The sequence below is a fragment of the Megalops cyprinoides genome, chromosome 15, assembly GCF_013368585.1.
Source record: "Megalops cyprinoides isolate fMegCyp1 chromosome 15, fMegCyp1.pri, whole genome shotgun sequence".
Lineage (NCBI taxonomy): Eukaryota > Metazoa > Chordata > Actinopteri > Elopiformes > Megalopidae > Megalops > Megalops cyprinoides.
In genome coordinates, this window is record NC_050597.1 from 1,870,975 (window position 1) to 1,896,308 (window position 25,334).

The 25,334-nt window shown below is 46.8% G+C and overlaps 1 protein-coding gene across 3 annotated transcripts; it reads left to right on the forward strand.

The window, feature by feature from the left end:
- The first annotated feature begins 1,596 nt into the window (after positions 1-1,596).
- On the forward strand, positions 1,597-24,412 carry abch1 (ATP-binding cassette, sub-family H, member 1). Of its 3 annotated transcripts, none has more exons than XM_036546900.1 (20): positions 1,597-1,650; positions 3,537-3,685; positions 4,494-4,653; positions 4,977-5,131; positions 6,338-6,445; positions 7,501-7,594; positions 9,990-10,064; positions 10,574-10,754; positions 11,410-11,506; positions 11,756-11,924; positions 13,557-13,657; positions 14,869-14,939; positions 15,173-15,222; positions 15,514-15,570; positions 15,708-15,778; positions 15,868-15,956; positions 16,981-17,084; positions 19,563-19,722; positions 20,563-20,667; positions 22,064-24,412. In XM_036546900.1, exons 1-20 carry the CDS (start codon positions 1,639-1,641, stop codon positions 22,168-22,170), a joined length of 2,115 nt encoding a protein of 704 aa, XP_036402793.1. In that variant the 5' UTR covers positions 1,597-1,638; the 3' UTR covers positions 22,171-24,412. The 3 variants fall into 3 exon arrangements, with proteins under 3 accessions (XP_036402793.1, XP_036402795.1, XP_036402796.1); XM_036546902.1 differs by lacking the exon at positions 1,597-1,650 and adding an exon at positions 2,032-2,153; XM_036546903.1 differs by lacking the exon at positions 1,597-1,650 and adding an exon at positions 2,555-2,616.
- The last annotated feature ends 922 nt before the right edge of the window (positions 24,413-25,334 follow it).

Below are 25,334 nucleotides of genomic sequence, written 5' to 3' on the forward strand. Positions count from 1 at the left end.
GAATAACTCCACCCTGTCAGAGTTTAATTTGAATGCTGGCATGGCCGTTCAGCTTCTGATTGACATGAAAAGATTTAGTATGTAGTACTAGTACTAGTAGCTTTAGAGCAGCACCGTGCTAAAGGTATATGGCAATGCCTTGCAGCCTTGAATTTATACAAATTATTGGCACAAAATTGTTGTAACCCACAATCCCATGTGTTTGTGTGTACATTAGACAGGCTTGTCATAAAATTCCAAACTACTGAATTGAAATACTTTGAATTCTTCCAAAATTACTGTGAATACGCTGCTTATTTCAGTTGTAACTCAAGGTGCTGGCTGAGGAGGACTACAGGAAGTTTCAGAGAACAAAGCTTCAAAACATTTGCGATTTGCAAGGACCTGTCTGACACCCCCGATATTCTGTGTAATGCTTGCATGGAAACAGCAGTTGTGTGTAATTACAGAGGGTGCCTATGCAGAACTTACCAAACAAACAAACAAACAAACATTATATAAATATATAATGTTTAATTGTAATCACATTTGCAGCATCTCAGCTTCACTTACCAAATGTAGAATTATCCCTTCATTTTCAAATGTACTCTTTTCCCCGGTAAAATGCACCATACCACCACTAAAGCTGTGAGAGCTTTGCTGGTATTTTGATGATGTAATGAAGTCAGAAGTGCTTCCATTGCTACAGGAACAAAGTCCTCGGCAGGGACACAGGACAGTGTAGCAAAAGTAGAAGTAAAAGTAAAAGTAGCAGTCCGGACAAGTGATACCGTCCCAGGACTGTAGCCCACTGTGCCATGTCCTTAATGAGGCTCAATGGAAACACGTTCATCTTAATTGAATGGATGCATTAATTGCTAATACAGTTTAATGCAGATAATCCAATGTGTCTGATGTGTTCTGTATATGTTTCAAAACTTCCCTTCACATAAACATTTTAACCATGGTCATCTACTTAATGATAACAAATTCTTTAACAGATTTGAAAGCTAATTCTATTTTGTTCGCTGCAAGATTAACCATGGTACAGTTTCTTTACATTGCACGTGGGCAGTATTGCACTGATTTCTCTGAGATAATTACCTCTATTGTTTTTCAACCATGACCGCCCTATGACCACGACCTCAGTCAGCAGCTGAGGCCTCTGCACTGTTTTATATTATGATGCAGTAACTGTCAAATAAGTCACTCTGCAAGAGTGAGCACAAATTGTAAACGATGTAATAATTAGGTATTTTTTTGCGTGAAGATCAATTAGCAGTTGGAAAAGGTCCTTAGGGGGGGCAAAGGTGTCTGAGGAGCAGAGCTGTCAATTAAGAGTTTCCCTTCCTGTCTAAATACATTGCAAAAACGGAAATAAACCGCATCAAATAAATATGACTTTCATGTACAGCAATGTATTATTGTTAGGTTTTCCACTTTGTTGCTATGTTTTGAAAAATGTATCAAGGCAATTGAAAAATGGCTGGCTTCCCTAGAGCGCAGCGGCGTTGAATGTGTTAAGGCGCGCATCTGTGCGTGTGTGTGTGCGCCCGGGCTCCGCCGCGCCTGACCGCTCCGGCTCCCGCGACCATGGCCGCGGATGCACCGGGGGATGCACCGGGGGATGCCCGGGAGGCACCGCTGGACACCACGGAGATGGATGAGCGGGTGAGATGCGTATACATAAATATATTTGCACACTCACTGATATCGTATCGCGATGCGTCGGAGTGCTGCACAGTACTAGCCTGCGTATTCAGAGGGTCGACAGGAGAACTGCAGTAATAACAGAGCGCGATGGCTAACTCGGCGTATGTCACAATGTCGCGTTAAAGACGAAATGTATATACGATTGCACAGTTGAATTAGACGGGTGAAAGAGATAAAAAAGGAACAGAGGTAGTGATTTTGAAAAGGTTGCTCGAGCGCTGCAGCGTTACAAATGACGCATCACTCTGGAATGGAGAACTGAAACAAGCGCTGGATTGGAGCAGAGGCCGGCCGGTATATAAATACCGCGCATCTCGTCGCTCTGTCTGTGCGACCTGCGAGTCGCCGCAGACACGCACAGATACATCTTTTCAGGAGCAAAACAAAAACAAAAAGGTTCACTTTCCAAACCGCAACGCCGTGCTGTTGCAAGCCCAGAGAAGACACGCTGGTGTTCCAAGGTAACGCTGAATCCGTTTCAGAATTGTTCCGAACCGGTAACGTAGCGCAGGCTATGTAGGCTAAAATAAAATCTGCTTCATAATAAAACCCGTTGAACCTGAAGCAGTTCGCCCCCAATCTAATGCGAGATCATCACGTGCGATACAAGTGCAGCAGTTGCACAAAAACCAGCATTATAAAGCTAACGACTTAAGCTGTTTTTGTTGGTGTTTGTTTTTCTGGTCTCTGCGTTAATAATGCGAAGGCGAGCAGGCTGATCACCGAAGGAGTAACATTCACACGGAATAATGCCGCTGCAAACCAGTTCTGCAACTGTTCTTACAGTATTAGAAAGGAATTGTCAGCTGATTTTTCACATGGGCTTCCCGTCTGAAGGTTTCGTTCATGTGTTCAGACCGCAGATGCAGGTAGTTTTCCTATTCCTCTCGACGTGTTCGTTCTTCGGTAGGGCATCTGTTTGTGGTGAGTTTATATGGGTTTTTTTGTATCTGATATGATGTTATTTTATGACAAGTTTTGAGGTGTGATGCATTCCTTAGTTTTCCACAAAGGTTATGTAGCTAGTATTTCTCCTGTGCGCACTTGTATGTAGCCAACCAATGTTTGAAAAAGTAACATTGCGTAAGTATCAGCGAAAATCTTGCTAAGAATGCACAATTTGTCATTTAATGCGCAGAATTTATATTTTTATGCCGATTTAATAATGCAATTAAGTAATTCACTTTAATATGTAGAATGTAACTTCTGTCAATATTGCGGATTTTGCGGGGCGTAAATTACATCCTTTCCCCCAAAATGTGTATTTAATTTTCTGCTGAAGTCATCTACTTGTGAAATCTAGAGATCGAAGTGTAAGTAAGAGAGGAAAGCGCGAGACGCGGCCGGGATTAAAGATTATGGCACATATGACCTAGATTCGGTATTGGTCGGAGCCTTCAGCTGTAACCCTGCGACACCAGAGTGGCAGATTCAGAGCTGTTGCTAAGATACCGTTTTGTGGGGGTCACTGAGAAACTTTCCTCAACACTTGGTTCTCCAGCATGACAAATTGTTTCTTTAAACTCCGTACGCAATCAAAAGTGCAGGAATCTTCCTATCAGTGCTGTCTTTCGATGGTTATCATTACGCAGGACTGTCTTATCCTGAAAGGTCTGATAATAATCAGATTTGTATCCATGAAGTGAGTGTATAGTATACACATTGTTCTGATTGTTGTGACGTGAAATGCAAGATGCTGTACTGATTGTCTTCTAGATTGTTGTCTAGAGAAGAGCTGTTTTGGGTTTTTTGTGGAGAGCAGGGGTGTTTTGTTGTTGTTGTGGAGAGCAGGGCTGTTTAGAGGAGCACAGATCTCACACAGCCCCCCCCCCCCCCCCCCCCAGGGCAGAGAGAGGAGGATGAGGACTGACCCGGAAGCGCTCTCCTCTGTGAGCTGCGGGGATTCGGCCATCAGGTGCCGGGACGTGTGCCGGTCCTACGGCAAGCTGAAGGTCCTGAACAGCCTGAACCTGACGGTCCCCCAGGGGCACATGTGAGTCCCCCCGCCCAGCCCCGCCCCGCCACACAATGCCGCGCTTCTGCGCTTTGGTGGCGCGCAGAAACGCTCACTACCCCTCTGTGCTGCTCACATGCCTCAGCGACACCTGTCACTCCTCCACCCAAGCATCCCTCTTCTCAGGCAAACATTTCTTCAGACCGCATTCCATGCATGTACTCAGCCGTCTATGTGCCGGCTGGGAGGTACACGGCAGCCTCAGCACACGCTAAAGGCGTGTGAGCTGAGGCTACAGAGACCTGCAGTGTGTGGGGTGATTTTGATGCGCTGATCAAGGTGAACTTTTCCATCCATGAGCTACCTTTTAGGGCTGAAAGGTACTGTTTCGGTCACTGTTTAAGTGTGTAACCTTTCTTTAATGTATCTATAATACCTCAGCAAGAGAGTCGCTGATGGTACTCACATTTAAATCCCACATAGCTACAGTTCATTTCCTGTGACACTGTAAAATGCATGTCCTGTGATGCTGTGCTATGCATTTCCTGTCTGTTAACCTCAGAGTATCTGTTCCATAACCTCTCTTGTTTCTTACACTTTTTCAGAGTTCCTTCCTTTCTCTTGTTCTGCTAGTGCATATTTTGTGCTGTCCAGGTGCAGAATAGCACCCAAGCCTGTAGATCTGTACAGTAAATGTACAGCAATGCTTCATCTCTTTACACGTTGCTAAATCATTAGTATTTTTAGCAGTGCTGTGACTGTTACACCCAAAAGTATCAATACTAATTAGCACTCAGTTTGTTTCAAGGTTTAGTGCTGATTGCACCCCATCTCTCTCATCTCCCAGTTATGGCCTGTTGGGTCCGAGTGGCTGTGGGAAGACCACACTCCTGAAATGCATTGTGGGAACACTGAAGATCTCACGGGGGCACATCACAGTTTTGGGGAAACCCCCTGCTTTCCCAGGGCATGAGGTCCCGGGAAAAATGGTGGGGTATATGCCACAGGTGAGTTGGTACAGCCATATGCTCCAACAAACTACACACAGGGAATCCTCACAGAGAAAACACAAATCTAATCTAATGACCATTGCAGCTAACAGGCAGGCAGTGTCCTGGGGGCTGGAGGCAGGTTGTGATGCTTTGCTCTGTGAATCAGTGGCCCAAGTTTCTGTGCATTTACTGCAGGGAAGAGGAACTGTGGAGATGTCAGATCGGGGGTGGGGGGTCGGGGGGGGGGGGGTGAATTAGGCCACCAAGGTCTGGGACTCAGCGTGATCACTGTGATGTGATATCTACTCTGAGTGAGTTCATTCCGCTGTCTTCTCCAGGACCTGGCCTTGTACAATGAGTTCACCATCAGTGACACGCTGTGGTTCTACGGCCGGATCCACGGGCTCTCCTCCAAAGACACTCAGTCCCGTATGGATTTCCTCATTGAGTTCCTGGACCTGCCTCAGAAGTCCAGCCTGGTGAGGAATCTCAGGTGAGTGTCGCTCTAAAGGTTCTGCAACACAGAGGAGATGAATCACAGTGCATGTGTGTACGTGTGTACATGGCAGTGTGGTATGCAAATCCACCAGTGTGCACGCTGTATTTACAATGCTGTGACTAAGCTCGCATTTTCACTACCCTTCAATAATTTTCAAAAATGAAAATAAGTCTGTTAGGCTGATTCAGTGTTGCCACAAACAGGTTTATCGTTAACTCTGAATGTCAGGTTTTAGACAAGCGCATCCTTTTCCTGTTAACATTATCTACAGTTCATTACATATTTGTTTTGTAACTCAACATAAAATGCTTAATATATTTATTAATGATTGATAGACTAAAAGTCCCAACCAATGGAGTTCAAATACAAATCTGCCACCAATCATTCTTCACTTCTTCTGTGTTCACTAGTTGGCTCTATTCCAGCATAAAGAGGAGGCCTCATGCCTCCACAGTCATGTGACCAGGGGCAGAATGTGGCGTTCTGCACAGTGAACAAAGTCCAGTGTTAGCGTTAGGAGATCGGCTGTTTCCCCCACAAAGACAGTCCATCACTCCCTCGCTGTGTTTTGGTGTCCGTTCAGGAAATGGAGCAGGGGTAATGTCAGACACCCGATAAGTTTTGTGGCAGCCATTAATAAGATTGTTCTGGTTTTGACTGCTTCCCAGCGGATGTGGAATGGGAAGAGGTGCAAGTGTTTTGCCAATCTTGTGTCATTAGAGATTCAGTGTTGATCCCAGGTTCTGTACAGGTCTGGCACTTTCACATTTTATGTTTATCCATTTATGACAATAAGAAGACTCTTACATGTGTATACTTAAAAAAAAACTTTGCATATTTGCCTTGAAAAATGTGTCCTCTGTAGTGGTTTAAACGCTGCTCCGCCATCTTGGCTCTGTTGTCTCACAATGCACGTGCTGTTTCTTGAGGACACTTTGGTCCCCGGTCCCCTCTACGTGATAGGTTCCAGAGAGAATTGTTTGTCATTCACAATGCTGAGGAATCCCTGGTATGAAAATCCATGTCAGCTAAGGCAGAAAGCCCTGTTGGCTCAGGTAGGGTGCAGTCTGGCAGGTTTTAACTGTGTCACTGGATCACCTCCGACTCGACAAAGATGAGATTGAGAAGATAGCTTGGAGAATCAGAAAGCTGCTGGTGTTGCTTTCGATGTGGGGTAAACTGCTCCTTTCTGCCCCCTAGTGGAGGACAGAGGAGGCGAGTGTCGCTGGGCGCCGCTCTGCTGCAGAACCCACAGCTGCTCATCCTGGACGAGCCCACAGTGGGAGTGGACCCTGTACTGCGCGCCAAGTACGCACCGCCAGACGCCTCTCAGAGACACCGCCGTGTCGCGGCATTCCTGCATACGCACATATGCACTGTGTCCTCACTGCACCTGCACCTGCGTTTCTGCCTGAAGCTGCACCTTTCCCCTACATTTCCACCTGTACCTGTCCCACACCTGAACTCTCCATCCCCACTGCACTACACCTGTACCTGTCCCACACCTGAACTCTCCATCCCCACTCCACTACACCTGTACACAGAACCAGTACACTGCCTTTACACTATCACCTGTCCCACACCTGAACTCTCCATCCCCACTCCACTACACCTGTACACAGAACCAGTACACTGCCTTTACACTATCACCTGTCCCACACTTGCACTCTCCATCCCCACTCCACTACACCTGTACACAGAACCAGTACACTGCCTTTACACTATCACCTGTACCACACCTGCACTCTCCGTCCTCACTGCACTACACCTGTGCCCTCTGGCCGCTCTGCATGACTGCTCTGTGTAGTGAAGTCTGAGTGCTGTGTGTTATGAGTACATGCTGTGTGTTATGAGTCTGTGCTGTGTTATGAGTACATGCTGTGTGCTATGAGTCTATGCTGTGTGTTATAAGTCTGTGCTGTGTTATGAGTCGATGCTGTGTGTTATGAGTACATGCTGTGTGTTATGAGTACATGCTGTGTGCTATGAGTCTATGCTGTGTGTTATAAATCTATGCTATGTCACTGTTCCACTATCACTGTTCCACTCATACCTGTAATCAATAGAAGAATGCAAGCCTATATCCGGCCACCATGTCTGGCCCTGTCATGCATTAAGTAAACAGAGATTAGTGTCCATTGCTATGACCAGCCATACATATGGATTGTGCACACATGACCGGTAGGATTGTGTAGAGGTGCATCATTCATGGTTCAGTTAAAGTCCTTTCGAACCCCTATGGTGAAGTGGTGTACTCTACAGTAAACCACTTCACAAAATGACTGTGCAGTAATTTTGCCTGTCACTGATGGTGCGGTCAGCTGTACTCACGCCCCGCAGTGACCCATAGTGTGTTCCCCTAGGATTTGGCAGCACCTGGTTGAGATTGTGAAAGGTGGACAGGTGTCCGTCATCATCACCACACACTACATCGAGGAGGCCAGGCAAGCCAACGTGGTAAGAAGCAGGCCTCTCATTGTCTGCAGTCCTGTTTCTGTTTCTCCATGGGCCTGTGTGATCAAAGGGCTTTCTCTCTTATTGTTAATTGTGTACAAAAATGTCAGGGAGGGGAACACTCAAAAAGGATTTATATCTGTAACAAAAACATCTGTGGAGGAACCCCCCTGGAAGAGGGACAATCTGTCTTTGAAAGGCCTTTGTTTGTGTGACTTTAAGGAGGGAACTTTGTGCAAAGCGTCTCGTTTCTCCCTGGACCCGAGCCAGGCTGGTCTGCCAGGCGGAGCCCCCGAGGTGTGAATGTGTTGGGGCCTGAGTGTGCGAGAGTAGACCAGGCCCGCAGGCGTCTGAGTTTCGCTCTGGGAGCTTTTCAGTAGCAGGGTTTTCACTTCGGTGGGGGCTAAAGTCACTAAAGGGAGGCTAGCTGTTTCTGCTATTTCAGAACTTGCCATTTGTGCCTGTAACACAAATGCATACATTTAGCGAGTTTGCTAAGTAGTAGCTTAGCTACTGAATTCTTAGAATGCTCTTTCACTTGTAAATCCGATTCCAGACCAGCACACTGTACACAGCACTGCTCTGGTCAGGAACATACATAACATAAAAACAAATCTTGTACAGCAATAGTTTATTAATGCTTTAACTTAATTAAAATATCTAAATCAATTTTTGGCTAGATGGTATGCAAAACCATCTAGCCAGGCCATCTGTACAGGCAAGGAAGCAGGACGCCACATGGTATAACGGCTACAGACAGAACGAAAAAGAGGATATGTACTTTTGCTTTGAGTGAGTGTTTCCACAGGAGCTAGAGTTCTCTGTAATGGTTTGTCATCTTGACAGTGAATGAGTGTCCAGTCCAAGCTCTAAACAATTTGCAAGACCCTCCACACTCAAGTTCATGTGTCTGACTGCCATCACAAGCCGTTACATGAGCGGCACTTTCCTGACGTTGAGGGCTCTTTGTCCCGGCACTCGCTTTCGTAGCTTTCTTATCTCTGTGAACAGTCAGACAGTATGCAAGCGTGCTTTTCACTTCTCCTTCAGCTGTAAGTAAATAACGCCGAAAGAAGGTCCTCAAATGCCACCGCAGTGCTGTGTGTCGAGGGTTTCCTGAAAATGTGTGCCAAACATCACCTTCTGAAGAACAGCAATCTCCCCTGGCGTGTTTCTCTGGGGACTGAAAGTGCAGATGAAATGGCTTGATTATCAGGCTCAGGAGGTTCAGAGTGCTTTTTCACACGGAGTACGCATGGGAGTGACATCACTGTCACATGAGGCTGAATCAGTTTACTGCTCTGTGTTGGCGTAGAAGGCAACGCCGGCATAGTTAGCGTCGCCCAGACAGTGGCGTAACTGTCTCTTTTGTTAGCGTGGGGAAGAATAGCGGCGGTTGGAATCACAAGACTGCTCTCCCGAAGAGAGGTGCCACCTGACACAAAAAAACATAATAACCGCATTGGGACAGGAGTTCACCTGAGTCACAGAACTCGTCCTGCAGCAAAATGTTTTCTGCTTTAAGCAGCTGATGTCTTGTGTCAAACGAGCACGCCCTGTTCTAGCCAAGGACACATTTCTGCTAATACGATCAGATAATGAAACTACGAGGGAGCACAAACCCTCTAGGAAAAGGTTACATTTCTTTCTGTTTCCAGATGGGAGTTACAGATTCGTTACGTGTGATGTTTTCATATTTCTGGCCTGGAGCTAGCTGTGTAGAGTTACCTGGTCATGTGGTGTGTTTCATTGTGCATTAGTGACTATGCCATCTCTAATACAACAATCACTGGCTAAAAATTCATAAAACATTTGAGACAAAGCCATACAAGTCCATTTATGATGAACTGCTTTTATTAACCACTGCAATAACCAGTGATCCAGTATTAACGAATATGATCGTTAACAGCAAGTGCACTCAAAATACCACCAATATATTTACCCATACCTGCAGCACACCTGTGACATGCGCATGGGGGCGGGGCCACAGCCTCGTACGCACTTGTGGGTGCATGCATTCTGATGGGAGCACGGTTAGTGGGGCGGGGCCACAGCCTCGTACGCACTTGTGGGTGCATGCATTCTGATGGGAGCACGGTTAGTGGGGCGGGGCCACAGCCTCGTACGCACTTGTGGGTGCATGCATTCTGATGGGAGCACGGTTAGTGGGGCGGGGCCACAGCCTCGTACGCACTTGTGGGTGCATGCATTCTGATGGGAGCACGGTTAGTGGGGCAGGGCCACAGCCTTATACGCGCTTGTCAGTGAGTGCGTAGTGAGGCAGGAGCACACCCTTATGCAGACTGGTGGGTGGCTCAGTTTTTGGGTAGGATTGAGCCCTTACGCAGACGCGTGGGTGGGTTTTTTTGACTCTCTTCTCCCCCCCCCCCCTCCCCAGGTGGGTTTGATGCGGAATGGTAGCCTGCTGGCGGAGGCCCCCCCGGATGAGGTCATGAAGCAGCACAATGCAGCGGTTGGTACCATGGCAACGGCTTGCCCATTCACTGTTCTGAGATCAGTACTATAGCTAAAAGAATGAATGAGTAAGATATTGTTCTCACATACCTGCCATTTTAACATTCCTATCTGATGTTGCTCCTATGTTTAGAAAAAGCCCCTTGGGGCTGTTCTATGATACAGTAGATTCCAGGGCAGGTGTTTGGTTGGCCATGCCAAACATTTGTTCATCTCCCTCATAAGTGCCATTGACTCAATGTGTGGCTGATATCGCATGTCCAACCAAACGCTCTCCCTTAAGTTCTCACTGACTTACTCTAATCTTAAAAATTCCAGTTTGATGAGCATTTTAACTGTAACTATAAAGTCAGCTGGTGATATGGAATGATTGATTTTGAGAGGAAAGCACCCGATGCCCCTGATAATAAGTGAATAAATGATAATAAATGAAGGACAGAGGTGTTTTTAGACTGCCCTTGTGTCCTGTCAGTCACCGAGTGACACAGAGTGCTTGCTGATTGGCAGACGTTGGAGAGTGCCTTCCTGCAGCTGTGCGAGTCGTCGGATCAGACCGTGTCCAAGCCCAACGGCAGCCCAGACGACCGACACAAGGAGGGCAGCCAATCATCTGAGAGCTGCAAGGATGAGAGCCAGCCCATTCTGAGCCCGGGGTCCAGACCAGGCTCGGATGAGCCCAAACTCACAGGTCTGTCCCTCCTGGTGATGTCACAATGCATAGTCGGCTTTGCTGTTGCTTGGAGTCTTACAGCATGAGAAGGCACTAGTGGCTACATGTTGACAAGTGTCATCACAGCATCAGTCATTAAATTAGGTTATTGTGTGTGGAGAGCTAGAGGCAGTGAGGAGCTGAGCCAAGCAGGATGGGTGTGTGTGTGTGTGTGTGTGTGTGGAGAGGGGGGGGCTCTCCAGTAGGATATATTTTTTTTATATATGTAACATAGCAAACTGCCACTTTTTTAGATGTAGGTGCATTTTTTATTCACTCTCCCTTTTTGGATTAGCTCCCCTTTTTTAAGATCGTCACCACACTTGTCACTGACACAGCCTCTTGTCTGATGCTCTGCAGTGAGGCTCATCCTTTTTGAATGCTATTAGGGCCACCATAAACCAGGGAAATCATAAAACGCATGAGCCATCCACATATTTTCCCAAAAATTCTTCAGAAGTCTTCAGGAAGTTCTGTCTGGTCGAAAATAAATGTTCTCCTTGTTGTTGGGTTTGCTGTGCCATTAACTCTGGACCTCTCTGAAAACATACTCTGAATAAAAACTAAATAAATAAATGTCATGAATGAATATGTGATGAATGTAGATGATATTTTTGTGTTTCTGTGTGTGTAGCGGACTGGAAAGTGCGGGCACGGCACGTGCTGCCGAAATGGCGGAACATCGCGGCTCTGATGATAAAGACCATGGTGCGGATGAAGAGGCTGCCAGGGTGAGGAGGAGGAGTCCTGCTGTCTGATATTACAGATTCACCAGCCAATCAGCTCTGATCCCACACAAAAACACGTCTGCTTGTTTTTTTAACATGTTTTTTTTAGCTGCATTAAAACTTTCTTTCTCAATATGATGCTGTATGACAGGTGTCTGAGAGGTCAGCCTGCCACAGTGCTTGTAAAGGATGTTTCTTTCACTAAATGCCAGTACTTTCTTTCTCCTTCTTCCTCTCCCTGTCCTGGGGCAGCTTCCTGTGCTTCCAGTTCCTGCTGCCGGTGATCCAGATCTCTCTGATGTGCCTCTGCATCGGGGGCGATCCCCGCGGCATTCAGGTGGCCGTGGTCAACAACGAGACCAGCGAGACCTCACTGAGCCGATCGCTGCTCTCCTTCCTGGACAACTCCAGCGTGGAGCAGGTACCCACCGGCCAATCAAGCCATCTGTCAACTAACCGATCAATCAATCAGTCAATCAACCAACAAACCGATCAGTCAATCAACCAACAAACCTATCAATCAATTAACTAACAAACTATTCAATCAGTCAACCCACAAACCAATCAGTCAATCAACCAAAAAACTGTTCAGTTAATCAATCGGCCAAAAAACTGATCAATTATCCAACCAACAGATCAATCAATCAATATGACAGTCAGCCAATGAACCAGCCAATCAACCAGTGAATCAACCAATTAATGATTCACATAATGAATTAGTCAATTAATGAAGAAATTTATAAATAACTTAAGAATCCAATCCTGTAACACAGCATCTGAGATGTTATCCGCTATGTTTCCGTCTGAGGTGAGAGGTGATCAAGCCAGTGCAGCAGAGAGCCTTAAACACATAACAGTACCAAGGAGGAGGCATGTGACTTCCCCTTTCACTTCCTGTTTAGTAGCCAGGCCAACCTAAGGCCAACTCTGATGCATGCTGCAGCAGTGATTTTCACTTCTGCTTTGACTGTTTGAAGTTTAAATTTTGCAAGAAGTGGTGAACATCATGTGTTGATTTGATTGGCTGTTCGTCATTGCAGAAGTACTGTACTGTTCTCTAACATGACACCTCCTTCAAAAGACAGAATTCTTGGTTGTGTGTCACAAAGATAAACCCTAGAGTAGCTCCATGGTCAAGGCGTTCACTTTGAACGCAAGCTGAGCTCAATGGCCTGGGTTCGATCCTGGCCATGTCATCAGCCAGTGAATGCCCAGGAGCCCACAGTAGCAGAACGAATTGGCTTCGTTCTGCTGTGGATACAGGTGGGTAGGGTTAGAGTTAGGGTTAGGCGATACCTGGGAGCCCACAGTGGCGTCGTTCTGCTGGGGATAGGAGTGGGTAGGGGCCAGGGTTTGTCCTTCTCATCGTACTACAGTGACCCCCGTTGGTTAGCCGGGCACCTGCAGTCTGGCAGTATAAAGCTGTGTGTGAAGTGTCCAGGCTTGGCATGGGGACCGCAGTGTGAAAACACGCAGTGGTTGGCATGTTTCGGAGGAGAGCACCTGTGTGCCTGCCTTCTCCCTCTCGGGTTCGTCAGGGGGCTGCAGCAATGAGCAGCATGTCTGTGTTACAACTGGGCATTCCAAAGTTTTAGAAAAGATCAAAAAAGCATTGGGCATTCCTAATTAAAAATACAGACCACAGTGAAAAACATAATGTGATTTGATTATGTAACACACGGGCTAAGATTCAGTGTAACCTTGATGCCTTGCTTTTATCTGTTGCTTGCAGAAATTCAATGGGTTTGGTGGCAACAGTTTTCCGTGTGTAATCACTAAAATAAGAAACACTCACATACTTCAGTTTGCCATGTTTAAAGGAAAAAAAATTATTAAGATTAGACTGAGTCTTGGCCATACTGAGTTGGTTTGATTTGTTTGGATGTTAGTATGGTGTATACGTAGGCATTATGATTATCATTACAATGTGTAGAGCAGAAACAGCAGAAAGTTCTCTGTAGTGATGTGCATTATTAGCAAAGTGTCTCTAAGGGCTAGCCGTTCCTCCCTGTATGAGTGATAAATGAATTCTAGAGGCGGCTTTCTCCCTCAGGTTGTGCTACCACACTCTGAGGCGTTTGCTGGGATCCGAGACGGCCAGTACTGGGGAGTTTTAGAATTCGGGAAGAACTTCTCCAGCTATCTCATGAAGAGGTGAGTTGCTCCCACTGTCGCCGTGTGGCTCAGAGCTGCCGTGCTGTGTCGCTTTAACAGTACCAAGACTGCTCTGATCCTCGTTCACAGTGAGCCCTGTGAGTGGGCGTGGCTCTCTGCCGTCAGTCCCAGGCGTGGCTCACAGTGTGAGTGCCGTGGATTAAAGAGCTTCAGTGGCAGCTGTACCCTCCAGTCTCACAGCCATAAATCACTCTGCTTCATTCCCTCTCCCTCCCCTCACTGTGCTACTGTCCACAGCAACCAGATCACAGCGGCGACGTCAGTACGGCTGCCGTCATGGGACACATTTATCCTCTGTGTGTGTGTGTGTGTGTGTGTGTGTGTGTCTGTGTGTGTGTGTGTGTGTGTGTGTATGTGTGTGTGTGTGTGTGTGTGTGAATGAGTGTGTGTGTGTGTTTTTAATCTGTGTATGTGTGTGAATGTGTATGTGCGTGTGTGTGTGAGTGTGTGTGTGTGTGTGTGTGTGTGTGTGTGTGTGAATGAGTGTGTGTGTTTTTAATCTGTGTATGTGTGTGAATGTGTATGTGCGTGTGTGTGTGAGTGTGTGTGTGTGTGTGTGTGTGTGTGTGTGTGTGTGAATGAGTGTGTGTGTTTTTAATCTGTGTATGTGTGTGAATGTGAATGTGTATGTGTGTGTGTGTGTGTGTGAATGAGTGTGTGTGTTTTTAATCTGTGTATGTGTATGAATGAGTGTGTGTGTTTTTAATCTGTGTATGTGTGTGAATGTGTATGTGCGTGTGTGTGTGTGTGTGTGTGTGTGTATGCGTGTGGCAGGAGTTGGTTGGTGGGGTAGTCTGCATTGCTTCAGGTGTGAATCACAGTTGAAGCAGAAAGTCTGGTCTGGCCTGTTGCTGCTTACAGATTGGGTCAAGTTTCCAGTGGTTTCCCCTGTCTGACCAATCAGAGGGGACCACAGATATTTCTGTTGAACAGAGTGTACAGTGCCATTGTGCGTTTTGTTGAGAATAGCAGTATGGATCTCTGTGCTCTAAAAACAGAGCACATACACAGACACACAGTAACACACTTCATAGGAATAAACACATAACAGAATATATATGTATATCTAAATATTACAGACATATGTGTTAATGTTTCGAGGTGAATTTAAGTTATTATTACTGAGACACAGCAGTTTTTAAGAAAAGTTGTTACAAATGAGTGGTTGTTTGCAATGTGCTTATTTACAGAATGCTACAGAGCAGAGTTTCTCGGGAGGTAGTGGATGGGGGATCTGTACATGTCTGGCTTGACCTGACCAGTGAGTTTATGTTTTACCTCAACTTCCTTACATCCTGAGCAAGACTCATTAAAATACAGGCTGAATATCTGCCTATGCACTGGACTCTGAAAGTGACCACAAGGTGGCACTGTTCACATAGTTGTCAATAGTTGACAACTTTTTTAAACTGGCATGCCAGAGTTGTTGATTTAATATGTTAAATGTTGAATAGTGTTTTTTTAAAAGCCTGGTCACTTTGCTTTATTTTTCAGATCGACAAATTGCTCTAATGCTCCAGAAAAAGCTTCAAGAAGCATTTGAGGTATTTCTTGCTAGCAGCAAAGATGTCTGCCCAAAGAACCAAGAATCATAAACAGTGGAAAGTTGTCTTGAGATCAGTTGCATTTTGTAAGGCCTGACTGGCAGAGATAGCCGCCTCATACAGGGATTCCCAGCTCTACTGCTACTACTGCTTATGGCAAAAAAAGGCTCAGTATTGATTAATCTTCATCTTATTTTAGTTTATTGGTAATGTGTTCTCTGAGCAGCAGTGCAACATTCTGGTTCATTATACCACCTCCATCTAATCCCTCATAATCTGTGTTTCCTGTAGGCCTTTGTTCAGAATAAACTGGGATCCAGGTCTTACCTGGTCTCGCTGCCCATAAAGGTAAGATCAACACATGAACGAATTTAAACTTAGGTATATTCTGTTCATCTCTAGGTGTGAAAGTTTATTTTCTCCCTCTCTTTTCCTCTTTCGGTCTCTCTCTCTCTTCCTCCCTCTCTCTCCTCTACATCTCTCAGATTGAAGAGCCCATATATGGCAGTAAGAACACTGACTTCACCACCTTCGTGACCCCGGGAGCAGTTCTGAGGTATGGTGTACGCTGAGCACTCTGCACTGTGTCTGCTGACCTCTGTTACCATGGCGTCGCTCACTGTGTCTGCTCCTCCCTCCCCTCAGCATCACCTTCTACCTGGCGGTGGGCCTGACCGCTCTGTCCTTCGTCCTGGAGAGGAAGGAGGGGCTGCTGGACAGGTGCTGGGTGGCAGGTGAGTGCAGCTCCAGGCAGAAACGGCAGAAACAGCTCACCTTTCCAGGTGACAGATTCAGAAAGGTGCATATAAGAATTCAGCATGAGCTTCTTTTCATTGGACCTGAACAAAGCAGTGGTGAAGATGCACATGTCCTGAGTAGAGGTGACTTCACTACCTGAAATGCAGAAGTGAATACCTGCCTCACTGCCTGCTCTGTTTAAACTTTAAACACTGATACAAGGGTTCCAGTGGTTCTCATATCAGATACATGCAACAGGTGGTACATGATCAGATTCAGAATCAGATTCCTATTGATCCCCAAGTCTTACTTTGTTCATTTCTTAAAGGGAAGATTTTAGAGGGAAGGACTACTACACTGTATATTTGGGGTAGAGAAAACTGATTTTATTAAAACAATTTTTGGTGAGTTTGGTTATGTGGTACAAAGTTATCCACTAGAGGGTGCATGCAGTTCACAATTTTTAAATGTTCAGCATGTTCTCTTGAGCTTCCAGTACACCAAAATATTCTGTGACATCATGGCCAGTCACAAAACTCCCTGTCATCAATGTGTCCTGTTTAGGAGTGAGATTATTCATTGTGAAAGATGAGTCAGTGCTTGAATATATCAGTCATGTTTATACCTGTTCTGTCAGTGAAATATGACAGCAGATGCAATACATCTTCCAAAGGAAAAATTACCCTAGTTTCAGAGCTCTCTCATCACGAACATAGGGCTGGGTTGTGTTGTTGGTGCTCTGAGCACTATGAGTGTATGGCAGTATTATGTGGGAGGTGTCAGTGGGGCGTGTTGGATGGAATGTGATGTTGATTCATGAGGTGTCGAGTATGGAGGGGAACATGAGGTCGATCGGGGAGGTGTCAGGGGTTTACTGAGGGGAATTACAGGTTTATTTGGGATGTGTTGGGGTGTATGGAAAAGAATTTGAGATGGATTTTGGACTTGTTGGGGTGCACAGACAGGAATGAGAGGTTGATTTGGGTAGCAGAGCGTAAGGCCTCTCTGTGTCTCCCACAGGTGTGAGCTCTCTGGAGACCATGCTGGCCCACCTCTTCTCCCAGCTCTTCGTCATCAGCGTCCAGATCCTGCTGATGCTGCTCTTCATCCTCCTCGTCTTCAAGGTATGTACACCTGCACGCGCATGTACACACACCCGCACACACACACACACACACACACACACACACACACACATATACCCGCATACGCGCGCACGCACACACACACACACACACCCGCACCCGCATATGCACACACACACACACACTCCTGTCTGTGTTAGTCCTGAAAACACACATTTGTGTTGGAGTTGGTTAGATTTGCTTATACTGTGTTAAGTGTGCAGCTGCTCACAGTGTTTTTTAATTGTTTTTTAATGAAGGTCCAGAATGGCTCTTCTGTATTTCCTAGAGTTTTCAGTATTTTTCATCCTCAGATATGTTTTGAAAAGACAGCGCACTGAAAATGCAAAGAGTAACAACACAGGATGTGTGCTACAGAAGAAATGGTCATACGCAGACCTCTCCTCACATGCACACATGGTGTTATTAGGTTACTTTCACTGCTGATTGTGGCAGTGCATTGTGGGAGCAGTACTGTTAGCATATGCCTAGCATGTGCCTGTCCCTGAGACAGGAAGTTACATTATTTCCACTGTACCTCCCTCACACCCTGATACCTCTGCATGGACACTTTCATGAAAACAGACCTCTTTCCCCATAGGCTGCAATTTGCCTTGCTGTATTTGAGAAAGGGGTTTGTAGTAAAATAATGGCATTGTGTTCCTGCCGAAAGGCTAAATCTCCTCCTGACCCCATTCCGCCCCCATCCACCACCCCCTCCTCCAACCAGACTAGCCATGTTTTCAGGTTAGACTGCGCAAGGAAAGCCGTCATGGCTGTTTTTCTAGAAAGTGCATCCAAGCCTTTCATCGTCCTCTCACTTCTAATGCTCATTTGCATACATCAGTAGCGCTTAGCAACCCAGCAGCAAGGTCACTTAGCAACCCAGTGACCTTACCAGCCTTGAAGGTTGCAGAGCAAAGAGACAGAGAGAAAATGGAGTCAGGACACACAGGACGAAACTGACACAGAGGAAATGACTGCCTTTCAAAGCCTCGCATTTTACGGTGTGTAAACGGAGGATTTGCCTGATGGCTGTCGATTTGAACAGGCTGTAACTAAGAGCAGGAGGTACAGGAAGAGGAAGCACAGACATGCAGGGTGAGAGGAGGGGAGAGTGGTATGGAGACGCTATCAGTGTGCCCTCCTCACCCCCCCCTTTCCCCAGGCCCCTCCTTTCCACAGCAGACAGTCTCCGCTCTGATAAAGAGGGTTAACCACCAGGACCTCACGGCCCATCACTCATTTACCCTCCCTGCATCAGGTTCACGGACTCTCCTCTTGTCTGCTGCTTGTACAGCATGATAAGCATTTGGTCCTGTTTTTAGCTCTTTCCTCCTTGCCTCAGAGAGCACAGGAGGTGGATGCAAGGGTCACTGCTGCTGCTGTAGCTGACAGTGCAGGTTTTAAACATCTACCTTTGTAATGTGTTACACCAGATTACATAAGAAAACCACAGAGAGACCAGGCAACTCCAGACCCTGGGTTTTAGCAAAGGGTCTCTAGTTTAGGATTTGCAGGTAGTTGGATCTGTTTGAGAATGGTAAAGTAATAAATATTTGGCCAAGCAGTCACAGATAAATTCATGTCCACATACTGCTGGGTCAGTGTACAGGAGTAGCACTGAACTTCAGCTGACATGGTTGCGTGTAACGTGGCCAAACATTGCACGTTGCTCAAAGCCAACACGAATAGAGGAGTTGGGCCCATGCAAAATAACCACTTCCTGAGTCATGCTACCTAAATACAGGTACACCTTTGCCATGGCAACAATCTGATTGCTGTGGTAGCCGGAAACGTGCTGTTTTGTCTGATCTATTTTTACCCGGTGTCGGTTGAGACGTGTCACCTGTTAAGTAAGAGGTATTGGCCCCCCCTCCCTTTACTGCACTTGCTATAAAAGCACTGGGAGTCTTACCCCCAGGCCTGCGATCATCCATCTTTCCCACTCCAGTTCACCTCCTGAGAAAGACTTATGAGGAGAACTTGGGCTTAGCTCCAGGCCCACAAGGAAAGTCTTCTTTGTGTCCCGTACACCAGTGTGCCTGCCAGGGACATCTTGCTGTGCGAGTCTGCGTGTGATGTTTCATGTAGTGGAAAGCCAAGGCCTGACCCATCCAGAGCCATTAAAAATCAACATGTTATTTGTAATTGGCTTTGCGAGATGACCTTGTTTTATCTGCAAGTTGGTGTTTTTGTTCTTTCTTAATCAGTGCCCCAATACCACTGCCAATTTTAATGTGCTGTGATACTTTGGATTTATCTCACTCTCATCTTCTCTCTTGCTCTTTTTTCTTGCCTATCTATCTATCTGTCTATCTATCTATCTACCAATCTATCTGTCTCTTTCTGTTTATTTATCTGTCTGTCTGTCCGTCTGTCTGCCTGTCTTTCTGTCTATCATCCACCTATCTGTCTGCCTGCCTGTTTGCCTGTCTGTCTGTCTGTCTGTCTGTCTGTTTGCTGTGTGTTTGTCAGATCCCAAACGAGGGCTCGCTGGCCCTCGTCATCGCACTGATCGTCCTGCAGGGTGTGACGGGCATCTCCTTTGGCCTGGTCATCTCTGCCGCCATTGACGATGAGCAGTCAGCCAATCAGGCAGCCCTCGGCATCTTCTACCCCAACCTCATCATCAGCGGTAGGTCCCCGCACAGCTGTCGTCATAGGGCAGTGTTGTAGAACAGGAACCGTGACAGTGGCCGTGTGAACAAGGCATGGTGTCACTGAGACCAGCAGAGCGGGCCGGGTGAGACCTCCAGGGCGGGTCGGGTGAGACCTCCAGGGCGGGCCGGGTGAGACCTCCAGGGCGGTCTAGGGCAGTCTATAACACCCTCTCCAGGACAGTCTCCGCGTTGTAGTAGCGTGCAGAAGGAGCAGGACGTCTGCGCTCTGATGGTGGAGCGGAAACTCCAGCAGCTGCAGAGTCATACCTGAGTGTGTAATGTGTGTGCGTGTGTGTGAAATGGAGCAGGAGGTGTGTGACAGGGCTCTAACTCTGTACAGCGGCTATGTTGTTACCGTAATGGTTTTAGTATTTTCCTAGGTTATGAGAAAATGCTTATAGAAAATGCCTGCGTATAATTTGGAAGTGTGTACATAAAGTATAAATCCAGGGGCTATATAGTCAGACACCCAACTGGCTGGTTCTTACACTGGAACATTCAGATTCGTTTACAAAACCAACCAGCTTTCAACAGTGCTGCTGGCATTGGCATCCTTGCCACATTTCTGTTTTTCAGTGAAATACAACCAGCTTGTTATGACCACAGTTGCAAGGTGTTATTTCCTTAGAGTTACGTGTTACCCTGTGTCACGGGCAGGCAGCTGGCTGTACGCAGAAAAGAGCAGGCCTCTCACTGCAGCGTCTGTGTTACAGTGCAGCGGGATAGCTGGGATAGGTGGCTCTCTGGCTGGGGTGGGTACGGACGGGGTCGGCTGATGTCACTCATGCACTGCTCCTGTGTCCCCCCTCCCCCAGGCATCATCTGGCCTGTGGAGTGCATCCCGTACCCCCTGCGCTACCTGAGTCTGGCCCTGCCCCAGACCTACGCCTCCGAGGCCTTGCGCTGCATCATGTACAGAGGTAACACACACACACACACGAAGATATACACACCTGTACACACACACGAAGATATACACACCTGCACACACACGTACACACACACACACACACACACACCTGCACACACAGATATATATACCTGCACACACACACGCACACACACACGCTCACATATGTGCGCGCACACACATACACATATGTGCACACACACACACAGAGCAAACAGACACAGAACAATAGAGCGTGCATTACACAGACAGCTGTGCTGTACAATGCAGTCTTTATCCAGCATGTCACACCAGCTGATTCTGGCATATGAGTCCTTACCTTTTTCAACATGACATAAACCAGGTGCTGTAAAGTCTGCCTGATGGAGCACTTTACCTGCGTTTCATTAGCGTCTCCTTGCTGTTGTTATGGTGGTGGCAGTGACGATGCGGGTTTAGCGGCCGCGTCATCGCCCGGCTGGGAAAATATCACGCTCCAGTGGCTGTGTGCGGCCCGGGTCGCCTTACCGTGCGGGAACACTCGCCTCTCCCTCCTCTTAATTATTCAGAAGCCCTCTCAGTATTCCACCGCCCCATTGTGAGTCAAACCGGGGATCTTATTCTGTGTCATCCTCCTGGCACAGTCTGTGCTGACAGACGCTTGGCCCCAGTTGTCACCCGCACAATGGTGTTGCACACACAGGAAGCCTTTTCAAACGGTGTTTGCGGAGCGGAGATAATGGTGAACACACAGCTGATAGAGAGAGGAAGAGATAACAAGAGAACATGAACCGTAGGCACTCCCAGCTCCCAGTGAAACTCAGCGCAGGGTCACATGAGACCCCAGCCCTCTCTGGCTGCAGGGCTTCTCTGCTTTATGCTGTGGGTCTTAATTACTTGATTGAGGATATTGTTTTGATAAGAAGCCATACTCATGACCTGTTTACTCTACAGTAGATTGTAATCAGATGGAAAGGTACCTATAAAACTACAATTACACCAAAACCCCTGCCAATCGTGCCAGAGGAAGTTTAAAGATAAGGAACTATAAGTTATGAAACGCAGCCCCAGTGCTGTGTGTTACATTGTTGTCGTTTAGCAGATTCTCTTACTCAGTGCAACTTAAAATTTTACCTGTTTATACAGCTGGATATTTACTGAGACAACTGTGGGTTAAGTACCTTGCCTAAGGGCAGTGCCTCAGCAGGGAATCAAACCAGCAACCTTTTGGTTACAAACGCTGCTTCTTACCACTGTGCTACACTGCTACTGTAGTCTGGAATGTGCTGGCTGTTCCCAAAGACGGGGGTTTTATGCCTCTTATTTTGACAGGATGGGGTTTTAGGCCTCTTATTTTGACAGGATGGGATTTTATGCTCTTATTTTGACAGGATGGGATCTGTCCTTTATGCCTCTTATTTTGACAGGATGGGATCTGTCCCGAATGATGGTGTGGCGAGGCTTCGCGGTCACCTTAGGCTGGAACACATTCTTCCTCATCCTGGCTACAGTTATCCTCAAGCTGCGGACATGAGAACCTCAGCCCCTGACGATGCAGCAGGTCTCGGGGAGCCAAGCTAAGCAAGTCCCAGGCTCCACGGTGCGGCCTGGGGCGCAAGCCCAGCGCTTAAGGACACTGCACCTCCTCTGATTTACTGCATAGCTTGGGGGGGGGGGGATGGGGGAGGTCTCTGGACAGAGCTCCACCTAACCCCCCTCCAGGCTCATCTAGGCTGTTAGGCCGAGGTGCTACATAAGTACCAGAGAACATTACCTCAGGATCTCTGAACTCTCAGAAAACTCCTTTTTTACCATCATCATTCCACACGTGCTTTGTCTCACCTACTGTGACTAATCAAATGCAGTATATCTAGCTTCTTTCCTTGATTTGCACACGTTATATACAGAACACGTATATCTAAATGTGATTTGTGTGTAGATAGGTTTGCTTTCATAGGCTGTGATGTTTGGATAGGAATCGGTCACCGCCCATTTGTTTCTCCTGCGTTGTGCCTCTGAGAGCCGGCCGTCCTGACACCGTCCCCCCGAGGTTCTCTGGAAGCCGGTACCTTCTCCAGCTCCCTGTGGCGGCTAATCAGTGCTGTGAGCTCACAGAGCTGCTAAATATTTTACTTCCTGTTCATAAAGGGTGTAGGGCTCTCGTTCTTCATGTGTGTACGTGCCTGTCTTCCCCGTGGAAAAGGGGATGGGTGTTGAGGATTGCGTGGCCTGAGAAGACTGTTAGCAAGGTCTGGCTGCTCTCGGCGCCCCCTTGTGCTGGCCAGAGGAGGGGCTGCTGGGATAGCAGGAACCTGGGACGCCGCTCCTTGCAGCGCAGCGGTGTCCTCGTCTTTTAATCGTTGCTTAGTGATAGTGTGTTTGATTCAGGTGGTGCTGAGCAGGTGTCAGTCCTGCCCTCGTGTGCCAGGGAGAAGCACCTGTGAGAAACCCAGTCAAGTTTACATTCAGACGTCTGCACCCGCTGAGAGCTGCAGCAGAGTCTGGGCCAGGTCTGGGCACAAACAGCAAGTCCGTCTGCAGTGTTTTATACATACGTATTTTTAAATTTGGCATATTTATTGTGCTTCTCCAGACTCCAAACTGTATGTGTTCACAAAATACACTAGCTGATAAGTTAAATCAGAAATGAGTTGTCAACTTTGGGAATTGAATTCATATACTACAGATGGTATGAGACAGAATTAGTTAGGGAATAGTAAAAAATGTGAGATATTATGTTTTCAAAATGTTTGATAACGGAACTGAAATGTACTGAAACGGCAGGATCTACTGTACCGGGATCAGAGGTCAAGATGCAGTGCCAAATGTCAAATGAAAGTGAACTTTTTTGGGTTGTGGTTGAAGAAAGCTCATTCAGTGATTCAAAAAAAGATGCTTGTACTGATGACAAAACAAAAACAGAGAAAAAAGAAACATTTGTACTCTAAACTGTGATGCAGGAATAGCGCTCAGCTAATTCACCCCCCTCCCAACTCCCTACTCTGCTTTTGTGAAGCTGCTCTTCTTGCCTTTACCAGACCATCAATTTGCAAAGGGATTACTCCAAATGCTCCTCCTCCCGATAGTGATCAGAGACGGGATTTCCATTGTGTTTTCCTGTGTGTAGCTGCTCCCTGTTTCTCCCTCTGACAGTGCTAGCCCACCCCCTGCCCCCGCAGTGCTGGCTCTGAGCAGACTGCTGGCCTCATCCCAAACCTCTGTATCAGGCAGGAGGGGAAGACAAGCAGGTTTCTCTCGGGATAACAGTTTGGTAACGTCAAAAATCTGCCAAAAGTGTGAATTTTCACCATGTGTCAAACCGCCATTATGTTTGAGTGTGGTCATTGTTATGTAGTGATGGGTGCCACATTGCTGTTTCTATTTTTTGGGTACAGACAGACATGATTGAGTTAATATACATAACATAAAGCCGAATGGATCTGTGCAGCTCCTACTTCAAACTAATGCCTGTGAGAAAGCCAAGGAACCACCTCCTACCAGCTGAGCTCAGAAACCTGATGGCAGACCACCTTCTGAGCTGAAGTCACCCTCTGTATTTCTATCCACGTGAACACATTATCCACAGTGTTTGAGACAGAGGAGCAACCATCATCCCAGTTGAAATCTGTGAACACACCCTCAATGGAAAGTGTTGGACCAGTCGGCTTTGGAGTGCTAAGTCTGAGTGTTCTGGATCCCAGTCGACCAGCTACCTCTGAACTAAACTCGCTTACCCTGCCTGCTCCCACTCAGTGGCGTAACTGTTCCATGGCAAAATAACCTACATTATGACTTTTGAAACATTAAACTTTTTAAGAAAGATTGTCGTGTCTTTTTTTTAACTGTGGAAGGAAGACAGGCACACTGGGTTGTGAATGGTAACCCTGCTGAAGATCTCTGATGTCTGTGCATTTCTCAGCCTGTACACACCCCCACACTCACTTAAGCACAGGAAATGCTCATGAAGGCTTTCCTAATGTAGAGAATACTTCAAGAAAAAAACCCATCTGATGCACTGTTGACTATAGACCTAAAAATATCAGTCAGCTATTATGAAGTCTGTAGATGTATGAGCAGAGAAGGAGGAGGACTATAATGTGTTGTGCAGACAGAGTAAAATCGTGTTTTTTAGGTGTCCTATCAGTGCAGCTCTTGTGCTTATCTTCAGGGGGGAGCCGGCGCTGAGTCTCCCTCAGTGCCGTCTGCTCCAGTCTCTGCCCCTCACAATGGCAGGAAGGAAGGGGGGCCAGGCGTACCATGTCTGCCCCGCCCACAGGAGCAAGGAACCCTGGGTAAAGAAAACTGCGTACTCTACCCACAGCCTGCGCATGGAGTGCATGTAATCCAGGATAAATGAGTTCAGTTATTTCACCATTGATTCGGAATGTGGAGTAGTTCTGTTATGGAGGCGAGCTTTCTCCAGGGCTGGGCAGTTCTGCTGTTGCTGTTGCTTTTGATGTCAGTGAGAAAGGCCCCTATTAATTCTCATCCCCTCTGGTCCTGTTGGTTGGGGGGCGGGGGGGGGGGGGCTAACTCTTGCGGAGGGGTCAATAAGGACATAGGGCAGTAAAGTAACATAAAAATAATACGGGAGAAACTTCAAAGAGAAATTGCAAAGAACAGACATTTATTAATCTTATCTGAGTCATCAGAGCGCAGATACATTCCATGTTGCAGTGTTTCTTTGGTTTGTTTCTG